The sequence below is a fragment of the Malus sylvestris genome, chromosome 2 (genome assembly GCF_916048215.2).
Source record: "Malus sylvestris chromosome 2, drMalSylv7.2, whole genome shotgun sequence".
In the NCBI taxonomy this organism is placed as follows: Eukaryota; Viridiplantae; Streptophyta; class Magnoliopsida; order Rosales; family Rosaceae; genus Malus; species Malus sylvestris.
In genome coordinates, this window is record NC_062261.1 from 35363219 (window position 1) to 35391155 (window position 27937).

At 39.7% G+C, this 27937-nt stretch overlaps 3 protein-coding genes across 4 annotated transcripts; all 3 read left to right on the forward strand.

Annotated features, from left to right (window-relative positions):
- The first annotated feature begins 8277 nt into the window (after nucleotides 1–8277).
- On the forward strand, nucleotides 8278–9390 carry LOC126603566 (agamous-like MADS-box protein AGL3). The gene has a single exon (XM_050270460.1). The coding sequence runs from the start codon at nucleotides 8278–8280 to the stop codon at nucleotides 9388–9390; it is 1113 nt and encodes a 370-aa protein (XP_050126417.1).
- Nucleotides 9391–10620: 1230 nt separating this feature from the next.
- LOC126611045 (glycerol-3-phosphate dehydrogenase [NAD(+)] GPDHC1, cytosolic-like) lies at nucleotides 10621–16341 on the forward strand. The gene is made up of 5 exons (XM_050279228.1): nucleotides 10621–12375; nucleotides 12927–13148; nucleotides 14239–14486; nucleotides 15653–15792; nucleotides 15913–16341. The coding sequence occupies exons 1-5, from the start codon at nucleotides 11715–11717 to the stop codon at nucleotides 16037–16039; spliced, it is 1398 nt and encodes a 465-aa protein (XP_050135185.1). The 5' UTR covers nucleotides 10621–11714; the 3' UTR covers nucleotides 16040–16341.
- A 1262-nt stretch (nucleotides 16342–17603) lies between these two features.
- Nucleotides 17604–27649, forward strand: LOC126600099 (uncharacterized). 2 transcript variants are annotated; one of them, XM_050266649.1, is made up of 3 exons: nucleotides 17604–17844; nucleotides 18498–18814; nucleotides 27230–27649. In XM_050266649.1, coding segments are annotated over exons 1-3 (438 nt in total). In that variant the 5' UTR covers nucleotides 17604–17725; the 3' UTR covers nucleotides 27232–27649. The 2 variants fall into 2 exon arrangements, with proteins under 2 accessions (XP_050122606.1, XP_050122598.1); XM_050266641.1 differs by having other exon boundaries at nucleotides 17605–17844; nucleotides 18498–18800.
- Nucleotides 27650–27937: the final 288 nt, after the last annotated feature.

The window sequence follows — 27937 nt, forward strand, 5'->3', positions numbered from 1 at the left end:
AATTTTAAGTTAGGTTTGCCTTTTTGTTTGGCTTTGAGGCATCAAATTGGTAAAAATACCAGTGGCTCTCTCGTTGAAGGCTTTGGAAAGACGTGTTATTTAACTATGCCAAGTGGATTGAAATGTCTTTAGCTTTTTTGGATCCCACTGGAGATTGGTCCTGCTCTTTTGGGGCGTGTGAAACATCATGCTTTGAAAACAAAAGGATGGGAGACGTACCTGCATTTGCTGTTTTTGGTCACGAGGATGTATAGTTCAGTGAGAATTTTAACGAAAGGCACTTGGTATTATTCATTTTAACGAAAAATTATATTTTTATACTAAAAAGTCAACAGTGACTTGGATTTTCCAAGTCTCCAACCGAGAAATTTTCCTCACTCGGGAAATTAAGGGAACACTACCCCAACCTACATGCTCAACTCAGAAAGCTTCAACATACAAGCTTCAACAAAAGAAAATTCAAAGAACTTAGCGAAGAAGGCTTTGGTGTATTTAACACAATACGTTGAAATGAAGGAAAGCTTATTTATTGATATCCCCGATAAGCTACAAATATGTACATATACATGAGTCAAAATAAACACACAAGAGGGAGCCTTCACAAAGGTTGCTTAGGAGAAGTCTCAGCAGTCGGTAGAGCCCCAGAAAGAGAAGGCACTGGAGGGGGATCATTTGGAGCCTCAGTACTGGATAGAACCCTAGAAGGAGGAGGCATTAGAGGTTGATCATTTGGAGCTTCATTACGCGGTACAGCCCCAGAAGACGAAGGCAATAAATGCCTTTGGAACAAACCCACAAATCTCTGATGATCAAGTAAAACCTGACCATCAGTTTCCTTCATCTGGTCAAGCTTCCTCTTCATGTTTGTAGCATAGTCATGTGCGAGCCGGTGCAATTGTTTATTCTCATGCTTGAGCCCTCTAATCTCCTGTTTGAGACTCATCACTTCAGCCGCTAATGATTCAACTTGGCGGGTTCGAGCAAATAGGCGTTGGGCCATATTTGATACAGAACCTGCACACTGAACACTGAGAGCCAGCGAATCCTTAACAGCTAACTCATCAGACCGTTTGGAAAGTAGTCTGTTATCTTTGGGAGTGAGAAGGTTCCTGGCCACCACCGCAGCGGTCATATCATTCTTCATCACGGAATCCCCAACGGTAAGAGGACCAGTAGGGGAGATGAAGGATGGGCGCCATATGTTGTCTGGAGAAGGCGGGGCTGCCTCTTCAACAAGGTTCAAGTCAAAACGACGGTCGGAGGGGCCAGACATTTTCAAAGGTGTTGAAGAGAGAAGAGGTCGGACAAATCAAGATCTTAGAAGTGCAAGAATGAAGCTTCTACTGGTGGAGATTCAAGTGTGCTTGGGAACTTAATGCCAGCCCCTATAAAAATCTACACTCGACGGAGCTTCAGAAATCGAAGAGGCGCCTGCTCAGAAATCGAAGAGGCGTTTGCTTTCTCAAAAGTTGGGCTGCTTAGAGATCACGAGGGTTGATCTCAGAAATCGAAGAGGCGTTTGCTTTCTCAAAAGTTGGGCTGCTCAAAGACCACGAAGGCCGATCTCAGAAATCGAAGAGGCGCTCGCTTTCTCAAAAGCTGGGCTCCCCAGAGACCACGAGGGCCGATCTCAGAAATCGAAGAGGCACCTACTTTTCCAGCCTTGTCAGCACCTGTCACACGCACACTCAGCTTTGCGGAAATTATGGCATTCTGTCAAAGACTTCTGGGGAAGTAGAAAACACATGAATCTTACTGTTCAATCACCCACTTCCCACACGCAACAATAGCTCATGGGTACCACAGATAACTTTGCCAAAGTTCTCTGCCAAAGTTGAGCACGTGAAGCTTGCAACTCCCACTACATCGCTTTGACCAAGAAGGGTAAAAGAATAGCAAAGAAACAGCACTAACAAAGTTTAGACCCATAAATTTTGAAGGTCTAGCTACCATATTATTACCCACAAGGGTAAAGGAACAGTACCACTGCTGGATAATTGGAAAGTCCCTGTGTGTCAACCTCTGTGCTTCGTGGCAAGGTAGACTAGCAAACATGCCCAACCTTTACTCACATTCGAGAAAACACTCCCAATAAGATTGCTTGCTCCAAAATCGAAGAGGCACCGTCCTCCGAATCTAAAGAGCCAGACTACCAACATGACTACTTTCTTAAAAATCGAAGAGAGGGTAAAGGAACAGTACCATTGCTAGATAATTGGAAAGTCCCTATGTGTCAACCTCTGTGCTTTGTGGCAAGGTAGACTAGCAAACATGCCCAACCTTTACTCACATTCGAGAAAACACTCCCAACAAGATTGCTTGCTCCAAAATCGAAGAGGCACCGCCCTCCGAATCTCGAGAGCCAGACTCCCAACATGATTACTTTCTCAAAAATCGAAGAGACACTGCTCCCCGAATCTCGAGAGCCAGACCCCCAGCATGATTGCTTTCTCAAAAATCGATGAGGCATCGTTCTCAGAATCAATCGAAGAGGAGCTCGCTTTCTCAAAAGCTGGGTTGCTCAGAGACCACGAGGGTCGATCTCAGAAATCGAAGAGGCACCTACTTTTCTAGCCTTGTCAGCACCTGTCACACGCACACTCAGCTTTGCAGAAATTATGGGCATTCTGTCGAAGACTTCTGGTGAAGTAGAAAGCACATGAATCTTACTGTTCAATCACCCACTTCCCACACGCAACAATAACTCATGGGTACCACAGATAACTTTGCCAAAGTTCTCTGCCAAAGTTGAGCACGTGAAGCTTGCAGCTCCCACTACATCGCTCTGACCAAGAAAGGTAAAAGAATAGCAAAGAAACAGCACTAACAAAGTTTATACACATAAATTTTGAAGGTCTAGCTACCATATTATTACCCACAAGGGTAAAGGAACAGTACCACTGCTGGATAATTGGAAAGTCCCTGTGTGTCAACCTCTGTGCTTCGTGGCATGGTAGACTAGCAAACATGCCCAACCTTTACTCACATTCGAGAAAACACTCCCAACAAGATTGCTTGCTCCAAAATCGAAGAGGCACCGTCCTCCGAATCTCGAGAGTCAGACTCCCAACATGACTACTTTCTCAAAATCGAAGAGAGGGTAAAGGAACAGTACCATTACTGGATAATTGGAAAGTCCCTGTGTGTCAACCTTTGAGCTTCGTGGCAAGGTAGACTAGCAAACATGCCCAACCTTTACTCACATTCGAGACAATACTTCCAACAAGATTGCTTGCTCCAAAATCGAAGAGGCACCGCCCTCCGAATCTCGAGAGCCAGACTCCCAACATGATTACTTCCTCAAAAATCGAAGAGACACTGCTCTCCGAATCTCGAGAGTCGGACCCCCAGCATGATTGCTTTCTCAAAAATTGAAGAGGCATCGTTCTCCGAATCTCGACAGCCAGATACCACAGACCACTTTTTCAAAGTGCTCTGACAGAGTTAAAACATGTGAAACTGGCAGCTCCCACTACCGTGCTATGACCAAGCAGGGTAAAGGAATAGCATTACTACTTGTTGTTAGGGAGACTCCTATATATGTCGACCTCCATCCCCAACGGACAGGCAGACCTGCAAAAATGCTCAACCCTTCATCATATCTGAGAGGGCACTCCCAACGAAGACTTTCGAAATATTCAGCTTTCTTTCCCCCCGATAATACCTCTGCAAACAAGCTATACTAGAGCAAGAATATCTCATATCATCAGGGTTAAAAGCAAGAGTATCCCATATCATGCTTTTTCCCTGTCTTTTCTTTTGGCCTTGTTTTTAACTGCAAGACAAGAAGAAAGAGAGCAATCAGTCAGCACTTGGAATCAAGCTTCCAGCCAGGAACTGACTGCCTGGAACCCCTTACCTGATTACTTACCTGGCATTGCTCTCGAGTACTCATCTTCAACATCTTATGTTTCCAGGGAAGATTCCGCATCTGCTTGAGGAACAGATAGGGCAAGTGCAAAGGATACAAGGAAGCATGTGGAGACAAGCGTAACAGCACACGTGCCGATACATCCATTACTCTGTCAAAAGCAAAAGTATCCCATATCAGCAGGGTGGAACGTACTCTAGATTTGATGGACTTGTTTTGACCCTCAAATTCTTCAGTCGGCCTTATACTCTGGAGGAAACCAGAAAACCCTCCAGCTCAGTTCAAGAATAAGCCTGTGGAAAGTTACTTCTTCAAAAGCAAAAGTATCTCATATCATCTCTTCTCATTTTTCTTCTCTTTATCCTTCATGCTGCTGCAAGATGGGGAGAAGGTGAACAATCAGTCGGAGCTCTGATTGCTTACCTTGTCTGTCACCTCTTTCAGCAGACCCCCTAGCTCGACGACTTGGAGGACTCCTACTACATGGTTTGTATCGCGCTTGACCAAGCCTGAAACTACAAGTAAGCTTCAAGTGAAATTGATACATTACCTTGTGCATCTCCACCAGTTAAAGATACCACCCCTGGATGGAGGAAGAGTACTTCCAGAGAAGATGCCACATCTACCTATGAGACAGATAAGGCAAGTCAAGACGACACCACACTCCGATACTTAGAAGTTTCGTGATTACGAGATCATTCTCCCATAATATTTCCTAATGTCATTTGTACTAAATCATTCACTTGTACTCACTAAAGGAGAGCTTGAACCTATGTACTTGTGTAAACCCTTCACAATTAATGAGAACTCTTCTATTCCGTGGACGTAGCCAATCTGGGTAAACCACGTACATCTTGTGTTTGCTTTCCTATCTCTATCCATTTATATACTTATCCACACTAATGACCGGAGCAATCTAGCGAAGATCACAAAAAGCGACCGTTTTCGCTACCTAGGATCTATCTTGCAAGAGAACGGAGAATTAGATGGAGATCTCAACCATAGAATATGAGCTGGATGGAAAGAGTGCATCCGGCGTGTTGTGTGACCGTCGTAGGCCACTGAAGCTCAAGGGAAAATTTTATAGGACGGCAATAAGGCCAGCGATGTTGTATGGCACAGAATGTTGGGTGGTGAAGCATCAACACGTACACAAAATGGGTGTAGCGGAGATGAGGATGCTTCGTGGGATGGGTGGGCACACGAGAAAGGATAAGATTGGGAATGAGGATATCCGAGGTAAAGTAGGAGTAGCCGAAATTGAAGGGAAGATGAGAGAAAATCGGCTCCGGTGATTTGGACATGTGCAAAGAAGGCCGACTGACGCTCCGGTTCGAAGATGTGACTACGGGACAGAGGTTCAGGGCCGAAGGGGTAGAGGAAGACCTAGGAAAACTTTGGAAGAGACTCTAAGAAAAGACTTAGAGTACTTGGATCTAACGGAGGACATGACACAAAACCGAGCGCAATGGAGTTCTAGGATTCATATAGCCGACCCCACTTTGTGGGAAAAGGCTTTGTTGTTGTTGTTGTTGTATACTTTATTTTGTTCTTATTGTTAAAACTCAAAGTTTTCAAACAATTTTCATTAGTTTTCCTTTTAATAAATCCTCCCCTTCTCTTTCTTCGAACTCATATGAAATTTTTTTTCAATGTACGCGAAACGTAAGTCAGACTTAAATTGAATAGGAACAATGCCCCTTGTATGCCCAGCTAAACCTTTCATCATATGTGCCCCAAGCTGCCCATCAGCCCATGCTTGATGACTGGATTAAAATGTTTATAGTTCTCCAGAAGTTCTCTCTCTAAAAATTGCATCTGATGACAGAGAAAAAAAAAAGAAGCTTCACACAGACATGAGAGTTTCGAACTCGAAATGTAGTGGTGAAGTAAAAAATTGTCGGAAAAATGGATGAAATTTAAAGGCCCAACTCATTTTACTCAACATTTTGTAACTATGGCATGGCGGGTCTACAATTTAGAATGGAAAATGCTAGGGAGATCAGCTATGTGTCACACACATAAAGTAAACTCATTAAACAAGCACTTAATAATCCAATGATCTACATTCATGTCATGTGGTTTATGAAATATTATTTAAATAAATGAGAGATCATACACTCAAAAAAAATTAAATTTCTCCTCATTTATATTATGATACTTAGCAGACTGAGCGATTTACAAATAAAAAAAATTAAAAAAATTAAAAAAATTAAAAAATTAAAAAAAAAAAACTCTCCTTAGCACACCTCTAGCCCCAATACAATCAAATTAAAACGCCCTACATCAAAGCAACTCAGGAGATAGTGTAACCCAAGAGATAGTGTTGAATCGTACACTGATTTGTCGAATGTCTTCAACCACAATCTCTGGCCTCCAAGCAACAGAGCAATGCACCAGACTTAACCTTAAGATCTCTTTCAACTGAATGAGGATCGTCTTCAGATTCTCTTTGTGAGGATCCCAAAGATTCTCACATCGTGCGGTTATAAATCATTTTAAATATTTTTATTTAAAATTAAACACAAATAATACCAGACGAAAACTGACTACATAATGTACGATTAATGGATATGATATGAGGATCCCTAAGATCCTCACAAAGAGAATTCGGAGAGGATCCTCATTCCTTTCAACTAAATGCAGACAACTATCACTAGACCAAATGCAATATGGTGCTCTAGGCAGTTTTCAAAATTGATTTCTTCTCTTATATAAAAAAATAATAATAGTATTTAGTTACAGTATAATATAGTATTTCGTCAAAAGCTTTGTGTAACCAATTAATGTGCAAATGAAATTGCTTTCAGCAATATAATAAATCAAAAGTTAAAAAGGCCGACAAATGGAATTGAAATAATGCGTAATTGATTCTATTTTCTTTTCAAACAATAGCTAATTGAGGATTTTTTTTTTCAGTGTGCCACAAACATAGCTGATTGCATTATAATTGGTTGAAAATTTGAAAATAAAAATTCACCCGACATGTTGAATAATCTCTCCTAATTGATATATGTATTTGCTGAATTTGGCATGTATAATTTATTTTCTGATTACCTTAATTAACCAAAAAATCAGGAATTAATTATGATTGAGTTTTTTAAATTGTGCAGTAAACGGCAAGGCAAGCCATCCCTCTTCCATAATCCATATATAGATGAAGGAAAGAATAGTGTTAGATCTCACAAAAAGGAGGTTTAAGAAGCCATTTTCTGTTCTCCAAACGGCAAAAACTTGTTGGAAGCCATTAAAGGTACGTACTGTTCAATTACTGTATCGATCATCTTCTGTTTATTCATGGCTGTTTCATACGTTTCATTTTTCACCTCTAAATTTGAATATGCCTTTAAATTGGTTTTTTCCTATGTGGGAATAAAACGCTTTAATTTGTTACTGCTATAGCAGAAGCCATTTTTATTGTGAACTGATAGATTAATTACTTCAGAAAGTATATGTGAAATATTGTTGTATGAGACGTCTACGCATGCATTTTGTACAATTACATTTTTTTTTTGCAATTACTTTCCTCCTCTTTTCATGTTTCGATCGGCTAATTTTCATTGAGTTTGTTTCTATGGCTGGATTGGAAGTGCTTTTGAAATGACTAAAAACGTTTTTAGCTAAAATATTTTGTATTTCGAAAGCACTTGGCAGTCCTTCTTGCTAGAAGCACAAGTTAAATGTTTCTTACTATGCACTTCAAGTGGATTACAAGGATTCACTTCTATTTTTACTAAAAATTAGCTTCAAAATTTTTTTCACCAAAAACGCTTTCAACCATTTTAAAAACATTCACAAGTGAGCCCTTAAATGATATTTTTTTTTCTTTGTAAATACCTACGTTTTTGTTAATTATATCCCGTTTGGTTATCAATTTGTGTTTCCCAGATCATGTGTAGTACCTGGTTTATTTTGTTTTATATTTATTTTTATTAATTATTAATAGGAAATTATTCATTCAGATCACGAGATATATTCTGCTAATTTACTTTCGTCAATCTCAAAGCATTGAGAAATTTTATTGGTTTTGGGTTCGTGATATTGCGTGTAAATTGATTAAAAATTGGAGTTCTCTGTCTGTGACTGGAATGGTAATTAGGGTTTTTTTTTTTTTTTTTTTCTCCTTCATATTTGTAAGCAAACCCTTTAAATAAAAATGAAAAACATGCATAAATAGACACTAAATTGTTGTTCATATAAGGATTATTATCTATTGGGTGCTTTCGCAATTTTATTTTTAGTTAAACGTTTGTAACCGCTTTTATTTGTGCCTATTTTCTAAGAAAAAAATATTAAGTACTAGTCAAACAAAAGCTTGCTAATGAAAAATATACAACTCTTTGGACAAATTTCAAATTCTATTCAAAAGAATGTAAGTTTCTTTTTTCTTGGAGCAGTAGAAGAAAATGGGTCGCGGGAGGCTGAATATGGAACTCATAACGAACGAAAGAGCTCGAAAAGCAACGTTTCAGAAGAGAACGAAGGGAATTCTGAAGAAGGCCGGCGAGATTTCAACTCTTTGTGACCTAGATGTGTGCATGATCATCTATGGCCCGAAACAAGCTGGTCGGAATCCCGAACTCCACACGTGGCCAAGAAACCCGAGTGAGGTCAATCGCATAATCAACAAGTACAAGGCAAGCACCACGTGCAAACCAGCCAAGAAAACCTTCAATTTGTCCGACCTGTTGATGGATCGAAAGACAAAGGTACATGTCGATACCTACAGAGCGCGCAAGGAGATGTACGAGGCCAAGTACCCAACATGGGATGAACGTATTGAAAATTTCTCCGAAAATGAACTGGAGCTGCTTCTGAATGCATTGGATGCTAAGCTCGAGGCTGGCAAGAGAACATTACTTCATAAGAGGAACCGGCCTGCTGAACACCAGTATATTTGTTCATCAACCCAAAGGCAGCCTTGTAATTATTACAAACCGGATCAAAATGATAACAATGTGGAGGACAAAAATCCTATGACCAGTTTCTCTTGGAATCGTAGTAATATGGATATGGTGGAGATCCTCCAGCCCTTTCCAGTCTCATCATTTGACCATCATCAGCAGCAGCAGCACCCTTCCGATCAAATGCTTCGATTCGATCATTCAAATGAGTATGTGAATAGCGTTTTGGCTCCTAACAATAATCCCGGTCCGCTGGCGATGTGGATGCTGATGGAGAGCAAATACAACTATAGTAGTCTCCAGTTAACCGGAGGGGCTTCCGGCAGTAATTCTCAATTACCATTTGAAGGGCGGCATCACAGTAACTTCAATACCCCGATGATGATTCAGTCTACGGTGGAGAATATGAATATGAATATGATGAGGCAGGAGTACTATTCAGCTCGACTCATGCAGCAGCCAGCTGTGCCCTACTTGCAGTATCCAGTGCTGCCGGCTAGCGTTTCATCATCTCATCAAGTTCATCAAGTGCAGGCTTCTCATCAGGTAGTGAGAGACGATGATCAGTACGAAGATATCAGCCAGTATCTAGTCATGAATAACAAGATGGCTTAACTTAATTATATCTTGTTGGGAGTTTAAAATAATTAGTTAGTTAATTAGTGATGCTTTTAATTCTATATAACTGATTTGATTCTATATATTTTAGGTTTAATTTAGTCTCGTATTGGGATTTTACAGTGGCCTTTGATAATTTACACGCTGTGATCACCTACATGCATCCCAGAATTTTAGGATCCAAGGTAGTAGTTGTTTTCTGGTTCTTCTCTGGTTGAGTATCGATCGATCTGTATAAGTTTTTGTTGCAGTTAATTAGATGAATTTAGGTGCGTGCTAGAAAGATGAACGTATTGCTGGAAATATGAATTAGCTACTGCAGAGCTCTTGCATTTGATATACTTCATGCTATTTCTTATAAAAAAAACAAGTAACAAAATACTAATGACATCCGAATTCATACTGCAAGTTCATATAGCTGATAAAAAACCACAAATCCAAAATTTTGAAATTTAAATCAAACAATTTGCAACGGAGTTCAGTATCTATGTGGTGCAAGTACTTAATAATATCTATTTACAAGTCTCTACTAACAGCGTCAAGGCCTGCAATGCAATCTATATACCATTTCAAGGGATCATTTGGCTTCTCTGTGTACTTAAGTGCAATATCTAAGCTTAAATATTCCAAACTTTGCAAGGGGCATTTGTGTTCACCAACCGACGCAGCACGAAGCTTAGGATTATAAGCGTAAATCTTTGAAGAACTAAAAGTTTGGAATCTACCTCTCTTTAAAAGAAATGTCAAAGGTTGTATTTTATTAAAGATTGGATTGATGATTAATATGGAAGCAACCATTGGCTTAAATAATCTGATTACAGCTCTTTGAGACACTCAAAGTTCTTAGGTAATTAAAACGAAGGCAAATAACATTAATTGGACGACAAAAAAAAAATACTATTTTTAGTACAGAACTTTAAAAAATGCAGTTTTGAAAGCATAAACGGCCTCAGAAGATTGAAATCAATCATATATCACATAAAAGTCATAAATTTGAACAGTAGCGTCGTTATCTTTCCCAAAAGTATCATAGGCTCAAATCGGAATTTGGATGCCAAATCTGCAAATTCCCGTTACGTTCTTTTGTCTTACGTCAATTCATTTCTTCTCCAATCCACTCGGCCATTTGTTATACGTCACCGAGAATCACTAGGGATATATTACAAGTGTTGCGTGACACGGAACGAGTGAATTTGTTCTTATGCTTAACAGAAAAGGAGCACAATTAATCAAAAGATAAACAGAGTAAGTTGCTCTCTTTGGGAGGTGTGACAAAATCTGACCAACAGCAACAGCCAACAGCCGACAGCCTCCATTTCTTGACAACGTGAACGCCTAGGCTGCTGCCGCGTAGAAGGCAATCACGAGCTCTGCACAATTGTTCTTCTTCCGGACAAAACGTAACCATTAGAGCAGAAGAGTAGAGAGAGGAGGCCAAACAATTTCATTTCCGGCCACTTTCCCATTTCACACTCCAAAACCCACATCACCAAACAAGTTTTAGACCTCAAAGTTCCTCTTTTGATCTCCGCTGACGACAACCCTTTTGCGTTCATCGGCAAAGGGTGTCAAATTTGACAGCTTTTTTGGCTGCACATTTTGATTTGCAGGCTTGCAGCGTATGAATTAGAAGAAGACAAAGTTAAGTCGGTCGGTCGATATCACCGCGTCGGCAAACGCAAAGTAGAGTTTGTTACTTCTTCTTTTTTCTTCCCTTTAAAGCTTTACATTTGCTTTGTTTGCGTTGACTGGTTTTGGTGGGTGGATAGGCGAACCTTCTGGCTAAGAGTTTTAAATGTTTTTGCTTTGCGTGTTTGAATGCAAATCTTGTGTGGGGTTGATCTAAAACCCAATGAAATAAAACCCTCTTGGGTATTTGTTGAAATTTTGTAGAATCTGAAGTGTCTTAGGGGAAAAAGGTAGCTGGAAGTTTGACAAAAGGGGTTGTTTAGATTTTGGTGAAAACCCACCAAGAAAATCTAAAGTTTTTTCCGAATCGATTTTGTTGTGGTGATTTGTTGATCTGAGCTGTGCAGTTGAGGGTGGTGTGAATCTATGATACAAAATCAGATGTGAATTGTTTCAAACTTTGTATGTTTGTGTTTGAATTTAGGAATTAGGAAGTTAGGTTTTGCAGCTTCAAAGAGCGAAGAGATCTTCTTGCGATTGATCATTGCCAGTTTGATCTTGATTTCGCTTCTTAGTGAGTATAATATTGGAAACATTTGTAGTGTCTGTGAGCATTTGTTGTTGTAATTGGCTGTGCATATATTAAGTTGCTTGGAGACGAGTTTAATTGGACGAAGAAAAAGAAGAAGAAAATGGTTGGGAGTACTGATGGAGTGACCGATAAGGTCTACTCAAATGGGTTGCTTCACCACTCAAGTGATTCTGTTGAGCAGAAGCTTGATGAGCTTCGGCGTTTAATGAGCAAAGCAGAAGGTGATCCGCTTAGGATAGTTGGTGTAGGTGCAGGTGCTTGGGGAAGTGTCTTTGTTGCTATGTTGCAAGATAGTTATGGTCATTTAAGAGATAAGGTCCTAATAAGAATATGGAGAAGACCAGGAAGATCAGTTGATAGAGCAACAGCAGAACATTTATTTGAAGTGATCAATTCAAGGGAGGATGTGCTGAGGAGACTGATTAGGCGCTGTGCCTATTTAAAGTATGTTGAGGCAAGATTAGGTGATCGGACGCTTTTTGCAGATGAGTTACTGAAAGATGGGTTTTGTGTGAATATGATTGATACCCCTCTTTGCCCTATGAAGGTTGTCACAAATTTGCAGGAGGCTGTTTGGGATGCTGATATTGTGGTGAATGGGCTGCCATCAACAGAAACTTGTGTGGTCTTTGAAGAAATTAGTAGGTACTGGAAAGAGAGAGTAACAATGCCAGTCATTATCTCTCTTTCAAAAGGTGTTGAAGCTGAATTGGAGCCTGAACCACGCATAATTACGCCCACTCAAATTATCAATCGAGCGAGTAAGACTGATTCCATACTTTTCATGGATTGTTAACAATGTTTTTAGGGTCAATGCACTGGTAGCTAAGGTTCTGATACCTATTTTTCTCCTTGAGCATTTCTTCTTGGTTGTTTTCTGCTATCTGTTTCATCATTTTGGCTGCTCTTTGATGCTGAGTTATTTACTTAGTGTGTTTTATAATTGTTTGATAATCCCTCCGTTGAGTTGACGGCCTTGAGATTCTTAGTGGGGTTTTCTTTCTGATTATAAAAGTAATGTATAGTTTTTATTTTTTTTGTTTTTTCTATGCTATTAGAGTGGTTCATACTTCATAAAATGGTTGTATGGTTATGATAGATATTCAGTCAATTAATTACCTTGTACGTTTTTTACCCTGGCTATTCTGTTCTCTTAATATTTGGGAGCAGCCTCTCCATAAATGGGGGTAAGGCTAGCCGACATTCACCTCTCCCAGACCCTGCGTAAAGCGGGAGCCTTGTGCACTGGGTACGACCTTTTTTTTTTTTTTTTTTTTTATTCTGTTCTCTTAATATGCACTTCTTTTTTCAGCTGGTGTTCCCAATGAGAACATTCTCTACCTTGGAGGACCCAATATTGCCTCTGAGATTTACAACAACGAATATGCCAATGCTCGGATATGTGGAGCTGACAAGTGGAGAAAGCCCTTGGCTAAGTTTTTAAGGCAACCCCACTTTATAGTATGGGACAATGGGGACCTTGTTACTCATGAAGTTATGGGTGGCTTAAAGAACGTCTATGCCATTGGAGCTGGTAAGATTCTGTTCATTACATCTCCTATTTGATAAACGTTAAGAGAGTCAGACCTTTTCTTGAATTTAACCCTAAATGGTCAGACTGCACTGCAAATTAACACATACTAGAGTGACTAAAGAGTCTTAGGTGGTGTAGTTTCATGAACTAAATAAAATAAATGAGTGAGTGGGAGAGAGAGAGAGATGACTTGTGAGCAAGGAATTGCAAGATTATGCCAAATCATATTTTACTTTTTGGCAAAGCTGAAATATGAGTAGGCTTTGATAATTAACCAAAAGATGCTGCATTTGTGTGGATAATTGTTTCATTCCACAAAATGATACGCATGCAAAACATATATAGTGTTGGAATTTTGAATTATCTACTTCGTCGACTGAAGTAGATAACTGAGGCATGCTTAAGACTCCAAAATTTCATTGAAGGCCTCACTTCTACTTGGAAACATGGTTTATGGTGATTTAATGTCTATAGACCTAAGTATGCATGTTAAATAAGGAATTGCTAATGGACCTCAAATATCAGTCTCATTTCCATAATGTCATTAAATAAATTTGGAAAGCTATTTGGCCATACTCGTAAATTTATACAGTTTTGCTACAAGCCTACAACAAACCTTACATTCTCTTAAACTTGAGCATTTTTATTTTAGGATGTCTCCCATAGTCCATTCGAAGGATACTGGCCACTCAAACATAATTCTATTTAGTTTACGGTTCTGGTTACTGTCTGGCAACAGAAGTTCCCTATATGAGTGTGGGCACGTGTGTGCGTCACAGTTGAAGTTGTCTAAAGAAAGATTCATGTGTTGCAATCCTGTCTTTGGGTGACTGACTGAATTTTCTTGCAAAACATCCATTGCCGCATTTGGATTTCCATGTCAATTACCTTTATTAGATCTCGTGTCAATTGGAGGTTAATATATATGATTTTTGCCTTATATTGGCCTGATATATATGTTATCTTGGAATTTACAAGTGCTATCCTTAAACGTTGTGGCAATTATAATCGATCGATTTAAGCTTATTTCTAAGAATATGTATTTGAAGGCTTTAATCAATACATTCAACTTTGAATCATGACCCAACAGGAATGGTAGCTGCCTTAACCAATGAGAGCGCCACAAGCAAATCAGTATACTTCGCACATTGTACATCAGAGATGATTTTTATCACTCATCTGTTGGCAGAAGAACCAGAGAAGCTGGCAGGGCCTTTGTTGGCTGACACGTATGTTACCCTGTTGAAAGGTCGTAATGCATGGTATGGACAAAAGCTGGCGAAAGGGGAGTTAAACCTTGAAATGGGTGATAGCATAAAGGGCAAGGGTATGATTCAGGTACAGATCTCAATCGACTTCATATTCATGAAGTAACAAGCAGAGGTTTGCCTTGCATCATTATTATTGTTTAATGAAATCTGGGCTTTGACCTGATGACATAGATTTGACTAATAAGTTCAATGGGAAACCTTCCAGATCGTTGCAATGATTAAAAAGACAAGTGCTTGCAATCACAAATCATAAAAAAAGACAAGTGCTTGCGATCACGAATCATAAAACTTATAATCGCATTCCAAAGAGTTATTTCAAAAACAATATTCTGGTGGCTGCTTGTAGCTTTCTTGTCTAGATATTCACAAGTCATGAACATACTGGACCTTGCTGATTCAGTACTTTAATGCCACATACAGTTGTAGAAAGATCATATTGAATATATGGTTCCATGATGCTTGAATCTCATATTTTGGTTCTAAATATACCAGGTCCTCTACTAATATGCTTTAAAAATAGGCTTTTTAGCCAAAATGGTCTCTAAGATTTGCATAACACATCACTTTGGTCCCTGAGATTTGAAATCAATAGAAGTGGTCCCTGAGATTATCCACCATCAATTATTTTGGTCATTATGTGCAAAATTATGTTAAATGAGGATCAAAATGACAAATATACCCTCAATTTAATAAATAATGGGCCAAAATGATTTGACAAAAATTAAGGGTATTTTGGTCATTATATACTTATTTAATGACCTTTATATACTTATTTAATGGAGATTTTTCAAGGAAGCAACAAAATGATTGATGGTGGACAAACTCAGGGACCAATTATATTGATTTCAAATCTCAGGGACCAAAGTGAGGAGTAATGCGAATCTCAAGGACCATTTTGGCTAAAAAGCCTTAAAAAAATTTTGTTTCTAGTTATCTGTGTCATAATTACCTCATATATTCTACTTCATTACGGTGGAAAACTATAGCACTTGCAGTTTCACTTTGGTGTTTGATTTCACTGGCTGTTTAAAGTTTAAATTGGATTCATTACGGCTAGTTCTGCGCGAGCGATGCTTGCATGTATTACTCTTGGAGTAAGGATCTGTATGTTTGTTCTGTCATGTGACTGCTTTCTTGTCTCAATAAAAAGAGATTGGTTCCTTGAAAGACTGCAAGAAACGGCGCTTTCATTTATTGGAACTCTACAATGATGCGACCCTTTGTATTTTGCAGGGGGTCTCTGCTGTGAAAGCATTTTTTGAGCTGCTAAGTCAGCCCTCTTTAAGTATCCTGCATCCCGATGAGAAGAAGCCCGTTGCTCCCGTTGAGCTTTGCCCTATCTTGAAGATGCTATATAGAATACTCATAACTAGGTATTACTTTTCTGTGTTTTCCAAATGAAACTAAGCCAGTATCATTTTGATCAAGCTAGTTCAAATTAATGTATCATACTAGAAGTAAATTTGATGTCATCTCGTTATGTGAATCTTTAGGGAGTTTCCGTCGCAGGCTATTCTTCAAGCGTTGCGGGACGAGACCATGAACGATCCTCGGGACCGTATTGCAATCGCACAAACGCATGCATTTTACAGGCCATCCCTTCTTGGTCAGCAGCTTTGATGTGGAACTTCTCTCTTTTGCATGTAATTTTATCAGTTCTAAACCATGTCGTGAGAAGCACTGTTGTCGTAGTTTTCTATAGCATTCTGCCGGGGGATAATGTATCGGGAGAACGCTTGGTTATCGGATTGTTTTTCCGATGGTGAATTTTTTGGCAGAGAACCCGGAATTGCACTTGTTTAAAATTCTGGCAGTTTTCAAATTGATGAGATTGCAAAACGTTAGTTTTATGGCAATTGCTTGTAAATCATACCCAAAATGTCGGAGTAGCTTACATGGTTAAGAGTTTCTAATTGTTTGAATTTGTCTCTTTCAATATGGCTTATAAAAAGAATACAACCTATATTTCGAAATCATCAAGAACGAGAATTAAAGCTAAAGTAACTTGATGACTTTTATCATTATAATTTGATATCAAACTCGTCTGAAGATTTTTCATTAATTGTAGTGTTAAGTAGTGTTTCACATCGAGATTCAGTTACAATGTTAAGTCTCACTCAGGTTTGAAGTTAGAACATCTGGATTTAAAACTTTGTATACCCATTTTCGTAATTTTAAACTTAAAATTAGATTAGAACATCAGGATCTGGCACAATATTACGTCTCAGTAAGTGATATATATTTTATCCGTATAATTTTTATATACAAGATCTAAAGTTGATTTTCAAAACCACTACAGTGACACATACCATAGGATTCTCTCCAACTCTGGGCTAAATGCCAAAATACCCCATTTATTCTCCCCCAAACACCACCCAACCCAAGCCAAAACATTAGGCTAAAAGCTAAATGCTAAAGCTGGGCCAAATACCCCCCAGATTCCCCCCCCCCACACGCGTGGATTTGCCCCAAAAAGGCCCAGTCTCGGCGCGCTCACTTGCCAACGAGCCCCACGCGGCCCGCGCACCTTTAAGGCTCGACAGCGAGGGGCCCACTGTCAGGGCCGCTGCCAGCCACATCCCCGAGCCCAACGATTCTTTTCCGCATCCAACAACATGAATTTAGGGACAGTTGGTTGATCCAACGGTCCATATTCAAATTTTATTTTTTTTAAAAATGTTATTTTAAAATACATTGAATCTAACAGCTGAGATCGAATATAATCAAATCTAAGAGTAAAAAAAAAAGATCTAACGATCCAAATTTAAATCCAACGGTTAAAATAATTAAAAAAAATATTTAAAATTCACCAAAAAACTCTATAAGTACCTATGTATTTATTCAAACATCTATAAAATTATTACCGGAATTTAAATATTTATCAGAATTTAAATATTTTAAGCTTAAAATGTTCATAAAATTTATTTACTATAGTCTACATATTTTTTTTTAAAGTTAATTTAAGAAAAAAAATTATCTTAAGTTCATTCTTTAATAATCCCGGTCTAAAATTTTAGGTCAAAATAATTGAAGTAGAAAAACTGTTTCTGAGTTAAAAGCTAAATTTTTTTAATTAAAAAATTTAGCTTTTAATCTAAAGGTTGAAAATGGTCTAAAAGAAAATGAAAGAATATTGTTCGAGTCCGTCCCAAAATATAAAAATGTATGCCAAGAAATAATTGAAAAAAAAAAAAAAGAGTTACAAAGGAGGAGCGTTTTACTTTTCATTCCTTGGCTTGCGCAGACAGAAGAAACAGCGGAGACGGCAGCGGCCAAAAGTGAAGAGTGAAGTAGAAAAGCCGAAAGATGTCGTTGGTGGACTACCCATCTTCAGACGACGACGTATCGGAGGAGGAGGTTAGGGAAAACAAGGAAAATGAGCCACAGCAACAATTACCCAGAGACGATCCGCGTCCTCACACTCAGTAATTCACGCCCCCCTCAGTTTATTCAATTTCATCGATACATTTGAAATCTTATACTTCTTTCGAATTTATCACTGTTTTTGTTATGGATTTTTAATTTATGATATTCTGAGTAATTTCTATTATTTTTGTTTTGTTTAATTTGTAGAAAACTACGTGTTGGGATGCTGTTAATTTTTGCATATGTGGGTTGTAAATAAGAAGGGAAAATTCAAGGACTTTTAGGATGAAGCATATTGTTATTAGCTTAATCAAAATGAGGGTTATTTCCCATTTTTAGGAAAGTTATAAACTTGTTTTTGATACAAGCGATATTCTACACTAAATACCTTTAAGCTCGGAATTCGAGCTTGAGTGCAGAAGGGGCCAACTTGGCTAAGCTCAGGTCTGACGGAAATTAAAACTTAGAGAAGGGCATAGTATTAAAGAAAATTCCATTTTTTTTTCTGTGTTGTTTTATTTTATTATTTTAAATATTTCTAGGGTTTCATATTATTTCACATGATAGTGTTGCATAATGTTGTACTAAAAGAGGGTTTTTCTTAGCAGTCCTAAATTTTTCACAGCTGGAAAAGTAGTTACAGTGTCCTGTATAAGCTTACCCTTACTTCGGTTGTATTTTAATTTGGTTTTGTTTGTTTTCTGTGTAATAGATTGGTTGTTTCATCATACCAGCAGCCGGAAAGTTCTGCCCCTTCATCAGCTCCTTCAGTCCAGCAACTTCCTGATGCTTCGATGCTCTTGAATTCTCCTGTTTCCTCATCCAATATGTTGAGTGGCGGCGACCACTCTTCTCGTGTTGCAGCTGCAATGGCGGAGAGTTCATCACGCAAGAGGGAGAATGCATTTGCTTCCTCTGTTCCTCGCAATAAAGTTCCTAGAGGTAACTTGCCTCATTCCAAGAATGTTCCAGATACAGTTGGTGGTCTGCTGGTTCCGCCTCAGCTTCGTGGAAGGTCAGTTTCATTATGTATGTTTTTCCATTTCCCACAGCTTATTTGGCATTTAAAATTTTTCCTTTAGATACTGGTTTTGTTTAACTGTTTAGCGATATAAAGATTAGTAGATTTGTGTATGCGATGAGTTGTAGTGAAAATTATACCATTACAGTGGGTGGATTTTCTAACTTTGGCCTTCACACTAAAAGGATTAAAAACTACCTGTCCAATTAAATTATGAGTTGAATAGGAGTTAAAAGTGAAAGTTTAATCAAAAGAAATTATCCCTTAAAACCATCCCCTATTATTCGCAATTCGTTGTAGAATTTACACATGAGAGAGAACCATATTCTGTACAGCATGTTGCAGATACAAAATGTTTATCAATTTTATTGGGATGGACTCTCCTAAGTGGGGGAAAAGTTACTCTCATGGAGTGTGTGATATTGGCCTGTTTAACCGTCGTGATGACTTAATGGAGTGGACTCTTTTTAAGTTGGTCCTTGATAAGAATTCTGTTGCGCTACTCTATATTCATAGGGTTCCCGAATACTTATAATGGTTCATCCTTTCGTCTTTGCTTTTACATGAAACGGTGGATTTGGGTTGTTTACTACTGCATCATATTTGATTCTATGATTGGACTTCATGGGATAGGATACTCATCCGAAAACTTTTGTCAAGTCTGTCTTCTACTGTACTCTAGGTCACTGCATGAATCTATCTAAAACTAAGGGTTGGTTTGGTATTGCTTTTCTTTGAAAAAAAGTTGTTGTGAGAATTTTTTTTTTTTTGAGAAGAAACAAACATTTTATAAAAGAAACCAGAAAAACACTAAAGTGGATAAGAAATCCACCATTACAAGAAACAAGAAAAAACTCTCAAAAGGATTTGGCTACAGCAACAATAGCTAGACCTAACTCACTTTACTGCTGCTAACAAATCCCACAGTAATTGAGAAAGAGAGTAATTATTAAAATCATTTGAGACTGAAGCCCATAGGGCTGCCCAATATTTTACTCTTCCCCAAAGTACTTCTACCCCCACACCCGAATAATCCTCAAAAATTCTTTTGTTACGCTCCAGCCAAATGTTCCAAAAAACTGCTGAGACCAGACAACCCCACAAAGCTTTAGCTTTCCTTCCATTTCCTAGGGCCTGAAACTTGGTGCTTAGAAGCTCGAAGCAACCCTTTGGAATGACCCAACTAGCTCTAACCTCTTGAAACAATTTCCACCACAGTTGGATCGTGTAAGAACAATGGAGAAAAATGTGATTTACACTCTCCTCCTGAGCTTTGCACAAACTGCACCAATGTGGAGATAAGCAGATAAAAAGGTTTCTCCTTTGAATTTGGTCATAAGTGTTGAGCTTCCCTTTGGCCACCAGCCAGACAAGGATTTTGACCTTCAGAGGAACTTTTGATTTCCAAATCTGTGAATAAGGTGGAAAATATTGCATAATCCCATTGTTACTCAAGAAGAACCGATAGGATTTGCATGTGAATAATCCTGATGCTTCCAGTTTCCACCTTCTGTTATCCGTTCTTGATTGTGACAATCGAACCTCTTCCACTTTCTGTGTTAATCTAGCCGCCTCTTCTATCTCCACCTCATTCAAATTTCTCCTAAAATCCAAATTCCAACTCAAAGAATTGGTAGAAAAATCCACAAAACTTGAAATGTTCTGATTGTGCATCCTCGATAACAAGAATAATCTAGGAAATTGCTCTTTCAGTGGTCCTCCTTCTAACCACCCATCCTCCCAAAACCTCACCCTCTTCCCGTTGCCCACCTCAAACTTACAGCAGTGAAAAAACAATTGGGAACCACTCGAAATATCTTTCCATGGGCTACGGCTTGAACCCCTCATTGGAGGAAAAGCGTTCCATCCGTTATTCTGTAGCCCATACTTGCTTCTTATCACCTTGTGCCAGAGAGAATGAGGTTCCGTTGGGAATCTCCACAACCACTTAGCAAGTAATGCTTCGTTCCGATTCCTCAAATTCCCCACTCCTAAACCTCCTTCCTCTTTACTTTTAATAACTAACTCCCATTTTACCAGGTGGTTTTTCTTTCCTTCCTCCACACCTTCCCACCAAAAACCTTTCATTAGTTTTTCTAGGCGTCCAATCACCCCACAAGGAATTTTGAACAAAGACATGTAGTAGATCGGCATGCTTCCCAAAACAGATTGAATCAGAGTTAATCTACCTCCTCTGGATAAGAAGGCTTTCTTCCAGCTTTGAAGTCTTTTTTCCATCTTTTCTACCACTGGATCCCAAAATTGAAGTGCTCTTGGCCTACCCCCGAGAGGGAGTCCCAAATACTTTATAGGCCAGCTGCCCACCTCACAACCCCAAGAATCTGCCAACCTATTTAATTTCTCACAATCTGAGTTTATTCCAGCCAAATAACACTTAGTTTTGTTGATTTTCAACCCTGACACAGTATAGAATAAGTTGAGCACCTTTAATAGATTGTTCCATACTCCCTCGTCTTCCGCCAAGAAAAAAATGGTATCATCTGCAAATTGAAGATGGGAAATCTCCACCTGTTCTTGCCCAATGCATAAACCTTTGATGAGATGATTTTCTTGAGCTTTCTCCATTAACCTACTCAAGACATCTACTACTAAGGTAAAAAGAAAAGGTGACAGTGGGTCACCTTGTCTCAAACCTCTTGAAGCTTGAAATTTTCCCCTAGGCCTCCCGTTGATCAAAACGGAGAAATTTGCGGAACTTAAGCATCCTTGCATCCATTTCCTCCATCTATTGCCAAAGCTTTTCCTTTTTAAGACTTCGTCCAAAAATCTCCACTCGACATGATCATACGCTTTTTCAAAATCTATTTTGAGCACTAATCCCTCCTCTTTCTTCTGCCTGACCTCCTCTACCACTTCATTTGCAATAAGGACGGCATCCAAGATTTGTCGATCCTTAACAAAAGCTCCTTGATTTGGAGAAATTGTGCTGCCCAAAACCTCCTTTAATCTTGAGGCCAAGGTTTTCGCCATAATTTTATACAAACCAGTAACTAGACTTATAGGCCTGTAGTCCGTCACTTTCAAAGAATTTGACTTCTTCGGAATTAGACAAATAAAAGTTTCATTTGTCACCGCATTTATTATCCCTGTGTCGTAGAACTCCTCCATAATCTTCATAATGTCCGCCTTCAGGATATCCCAACAATGTTGAAACAGTTGCAAAGAATAGCCATCCGGTCCTGGCGATTTATCCTTTCCACAATCAAAAACAGCTCTTTGAACTTCGACTTCCTCAAAAGGCCTCTCAAGCCAATCTGCCTCAAGTTCGCTTATTGGGGCCCAATTGATACCTTCCAGGCCCCAACATGTCTCTACGCTGCTACTAAACAGGGACTTGAAAAAATTGACGATATGTTCTTCTATCTCTTTCACATCCTCTATCACTCCTCCGACATCTGTTTCCAACCTTTCTATATAGTTTCTCTTCCTTCTCCCGCTTGCAATTCGATGGAAAAATTTAGTATTGCCGTCCCCTTCCTTTGCCCATTCCACTTTACTTCTCTGCCTCCACTTCACTTCTTCCTTGTAAGCCAGATCTCCCACAAGGAAAAGTAGTTCTTCCCTCTTTCTTCTAGCATCAGCATCTAGCCCTTCCATCCCCTCTTTCCTATCTAACTCCTCTAAACTGGCCTCAGCTTCTTTAAAGTCTTTCTCGACTTCCCCGAAACTCTCCTTACTCCAACTTTGCACCTTTTTTTTTATGGCTTTTAACTTGATCAGAAACTTGTAACCTTCCCATCCCTCCACCTGCTCAGATTGCCACCAAAGGTTGAATTTGTTCCTGAAATCTGGATGTTGTAGCCACATGTTTTCGAATCTAAAAGGACTTGGCCCCCATTTCACCTTGTTGGAATCTAGCTGGATAGGGCAATGATCAAAAATGACCCTTGCCAAAGCCATTTGTCTTACCTTTGGAAAGATCTCTTCACAGCCTACAGAGAATAGAAATCTGTCTAGCCTCCGACACACATGTTCTTCTCTGAAATTTGACCATGTAAATTGAGCGTTGGGCATTTCCAAATCCTTGAGTTCAGTTTCTCGAATGAAATCATTAAAATTCCTCATGCTTGTAGTCATCCTTCCCCCGTTTGATTTCTCATTTACGAATCTCACCACGTTAAAATCTCCTCCTACACACCATCTTGGACCGCACAGGCCGTAAAGGCCAGCCAATTCTTCCCAGAACTCCCTACGCTCTCTATTTTTGCAAGGACCATAGACACCTGATAACCACCATTCCAACCCGTTGAGAGCCTTAATTTTTATGGAGACTGAGAAAGCTCCAACCAGAGATTCAGTAACTGATATGTGTTTGGTGTTCCAAATTACTGCTATGCCCCCAGAACTTCCTTGAGCAGGGACGAAAATCCACTCTTTAAATCTGCTTCCCCACACGCTAGCCACAAGCCTCCTATCAATTGATGCTTTCTTAGTTTCTTGTAAAATAATGATATCGGGCTGTAAACGTCGGAACTGCTGTTTCAATGTCAATCTCTTCTGTCTACTTCCCAATCCTTTAACATTCCAGCTAATTATCTTCATTAATTCTGATAATTCCCCTTTGAAGTTTCTTGACTCCCTTGCTTCCACCCTCACTCTTGCTGACTTTAACTTTCCCAGTCTTCGTTTCATGGAATAAAGACCTTTTCAGAGGAAACAAGGAAACTTTCATCTTTGACAAAAATTTGGAAGTTTGATCTTGTGCCTCACGGTTGACTGATACGCAAGCCGACCTTTTCCTTCTACTGTACTTTAACATTTTCTTGTTTTTTCCAGTATCCTTGAAATCAGACTGCTCCACCTCTTCAGATTCACCCATATGGTGCGTTTGATTAGATGCCTCTTCCGACGGCGCCTTTGATTCCAAATTTGTATCTGTGAAGAGGTTGAGAAGCTCACCGTTGAAACAATCAAAAACATCAGATGGTTCTTTCTCGTCTTGTGAAGAGTCACCAATCTCCTCATCTGAATCTGATGATTGTGACATGTATTCTTCTTCAACACTATCTGACAAATGAGACGAATCCAAGCCAAGAGCCTCTGTCCATGTAGTCCTTTGAACAAATGGTTCCTCCTCTGTCGACCCGCCCGGTGGCCGAACTGAATTTTCATCAACGTCACTCTCCTTTTCTTCCTCTACTTCACAAACAGAGTCTAAGATGGTGAGATTGGAAGATTGGATTTCCATCATTTTAGGCCTTTCGAAAGGAGTCTGATAAGATCCGAATTCATGTGGGAGAACATGCTTCAGCCTTTTTCCAAGATTGTCAGTTTCACCAAATCTCCCAAGGAATTTCAATTTGAAACAAGTGGGGGATCTTTTTGGATCACCATCGAAATGAGTTACCATAGCCCGTTGTCGATAAGATAAAATCTCTGTAGTATGCTTTGGCTTGTTGCTCACCGAAAACAACGTCTTTGGTTCCGCCGACACGGGTAGTTGCAAAAAGATCTTGTTTGATAGTTCCCTTCCTAACTGAAAATGATATCTCAGCCCATCAAAGTTTAGAATAAATGGGCCTAGACATGACCCAGCAAAATTATTTCGTGGGTCAAGACCCGCCAGCCTTACAAAGTCACTTAGAAAAAAATCCTTGTCAAACAAGGGCCCACTCACCACCATAGCTTTTTCTGTACTTTGGAGACTAACCTTCTTTTTTGATCTATTAAAATAATACCCACTTGTAGAACTTTGTGCTTCTTCGGTGGAACTACCACCACCACCTACTTTCCCACATCCTTCCAAGCCTTTGCCTCTTTCCGAAAAGAACATTTGTATGAGATAATCTTTCCTTTTTGAATTCTTAAAAAAATCCGTTGCACCTGCACGTTCTGGTTCTTCTGTAAAGCTCGCTGATTCTGTCAGACTTTCTGCTTGAAGTGGCGTCCCATGCGTGCTTATAGAATAAGTAAAGTCAGGAGTTGCAGACTCCTCAAACCGTGCTTCCTCTGTCGCGTGCCTGTTCAGACCTTGCTTTCTGTCAGATCCGACAGTGACAGGGCATTCAAACTCGCCAATCCGGAAACAGACACGTGTCCCCGGAGAGGGGACTGATTGTTGCAAATCTGCCTTCGCCGGAGGGATAGCTCCGGTGAACCTCTGCATCTTCAGATCCGTCTTCAAAGATCCAGTTGGTGATTTAGTTACTCCACCTTCTTCAGCCCAAAGATTAGGTCTCTTTGCTGGCGAAAGCTGACGAATTTTAACCCTAAAAACTGAATCTCCATCTGCCACATCAACGAACTCAGGAATAAAGCCTGTGTCGTTGGGTTTCAGTTTTAATTTTGCTTCAAGCAGAAAACCAAAGTTAGCTGTTCTTCGGTCGATTTCTACCAGACCTCCGCAGGCCTCTCCAATCTTCTGGAAAAAGTTAATGGTCCAAAGGTGTGGTGGTAATCCTTCCAGAGCAACCCATCCGCCATAACTAACCGCCTTTCTGTGATTTGAATTGATACTGTCCCACCATCCAGACAGCACCACGTCTGGTAGCTTATTCATGGTTAGAGTTCCAAGTTTAGCAATTTTTGTTGCTTCCTCTTCGTTCTGACAAACGAACAACGCCTTATTGCATTGGAAGGGCGAGAGCCTAATTTCCATTCCCAGAAGTTTTAGAAGTGAAGCCTCCACCTCTCTCCAAGGTTGATGTACCACCTGTCTCTCGCAAACAACTACGCTCCCCCAACTATAGGATTCCTTGGAGATGTCGCTCTTATTCCAGATTTTCTTTATCCGTATATCCTCTATGGCGTTTGGAATGGATGCCACTATTGCCGTCGTCTTACCTCCGAGGACAGCGTCCCTATACGAAACCTGAGGGCCTGCACCCGTCTAGCTGCTCACAAACTCTTTTCCGACTCTCTTCCCTTTCCTCTGAGTAGCCCCCGCTCTCATTCCCCCATTGAGGATTTCAGACAGTAACTCCCCCAAACTTCTCCATCCAAAAAAGTTAAAACCTTTAGGGACGATGATATTTCTGACAAAACCTTCCTTTTCTGATTTGGAAATAGCAAGGAAATCCCCGTTTTTGTTATGAAATCTTTCGACCCAAAACTGGTAGTTATGTCCTCTATATTTTCTGAAGAAATTCTGACCGCTTTTAACTATTGCCTCCTTTACCTGAACGACGAGCCATGCCGCACAACCCAAATCGAAAGAAATCTGGAACCCTCTGATTCTAGTTCTCTCAGTTATTCGAATCCTTTCGCCATAAGACTTATCTTCAACCTCTAAAATGAAAACCTTTTGCTCAACTTTGAAATCCCTGGATAAATGTCTGTAGCTCATCCTTACCCCATCACCTTCTCACTGTTGTATGAATAAGTGGCTGTGCTGTGAGAATAAGCGGCTGTGAAATAAATAAGCAGAGTGTTTGGTAAACTTTTTTGTAAAAGTGCTCTTGAAAAAAAAAGCAGTCTGAGAGTGTTTGGTAAACTTTTATGTAAAATAGCTATGACTGTGTGAAATAACCAAAAATGATATAAAATGAGTTTTTTTTTTTTTTAACCTGAAACCCCACAAAAGTCTCTCTCTCGGATTGGTTTTTCCCCTGTCGGAGGAAACCATTTCTAGGGTTTGGAGATCCCGAAATTGCGGTTTGCAAGGTCAAATTTAAAGGATGCCCAATGCCTGGGAGCTTCATTCGAATCAGAAAATTTCCAGTTCTTCTACCCACAATCCAGAAAACCCTCAAGGCCGGCGCCCTCACCGTCTTCAACTGCACCCTCGCAAGGACAGGAAGCATTTCGACAGAAAACCCACAAACCCAGAATACCCACAACCCAAATCCGACGTCCGCTCCGTCCTCCTCGACCCCACCACCGGCGCACTCTCTGGACTCCGCCACAGAGGCATCCTCATCGACATGACCACCTCCGAACCCTCCCTCGCTGTCGAGATCTCCTCCCTCGCCGTCGACTCGATCTTCGCCCACAAGTCCGGCGTGGGTCTTTTCATTAAAGGAGCACTGTAGCTCCGTGTGCTTTGAAAAAAAGCCAGCTTTCCAAAGCAGCAAATAGCTGCTTCAGCTTTTCCTTTGATTTCAGCTTATTCTTACAACAGCTTCCAAAATAAGCCCTTTTTTTTTAGTTTACCAAACACCTAAAACCCTCATAGCTTTTTTTCATGGGTGTTTATTTTTTTAAGCACCTCATTCCCAAACCACCCCTAAGACTATGGGAAAAAAATTTAGGAATAGAACAAATACAATTTTTTTGTGTTTGGTAAAGTTTTAGAAATCGACTCATTGGGAATGAATTCTTAACTGATGGTCCCTTTTTCTTCCGGATGGTGGCAATCCCTGAACTTGGCATATTGTATCTGTTGAGCAACATTAAATATGCCAACTCTGTTCTATGTTAAGAGTTTTTCAATCTCACATCATTATTTTCTTTTTTGGGTCCAGGAGCAACATTGTTACAGAAGATGTAGGAAAGCTATTTGTCAAAAAGCAGGCTGACCCTTCACCAAAGTAGGCGATATCTAAATGGGTGATGACATAGTCGGAGTCTTAGATACTGTGTTTTTGTAACGAGAGTCTGGATAATGTCTTTCAGAATCACATCAACTACTGAGGATTTTTGGTTGTATAAAATGTAAAGAATGTTAGAGAAGCCATGTATTGTATTTTTGTTCTAGTTATCCTAAGTTGTGTCACAACAGTTAACTAGGTCTGGACGAAGTTTTCCAAAGGTAGGGTTTTTCTGCTTCTGATGGGTTTTGTTGCATTTATGAGGTGAAGTTAGCTTTAATGCATTCGCGTTGTAGCTCGTGTGTTTTCTTGGACACTTAACTCAAAATCTAAAGTGAGTCACTTGTCATTGAACTCTTTTGACCATTGTCGGAAGCTGTTGAAGAATGCGGCAAAGTGGTTGGATGAAATGCGGAAGCTCAAGATAAAACCATCAAACAGAGGAAAAGGTACAACTCTTGCTCCTGAATTCTCTTCTCCTTCTACTTAGAGCGTTTGATAGATCTTGTCGGGGATGATGTCCCGAATACTGAATCTGGGAACACAGAGAGGAAGAATGTCCCAAATACTGAATTTGGGAAAAAGGAGAGACTGCCAATAAGGAAGGATGCCCCAGATGCTGATTCTGGGAACATGGAGAGA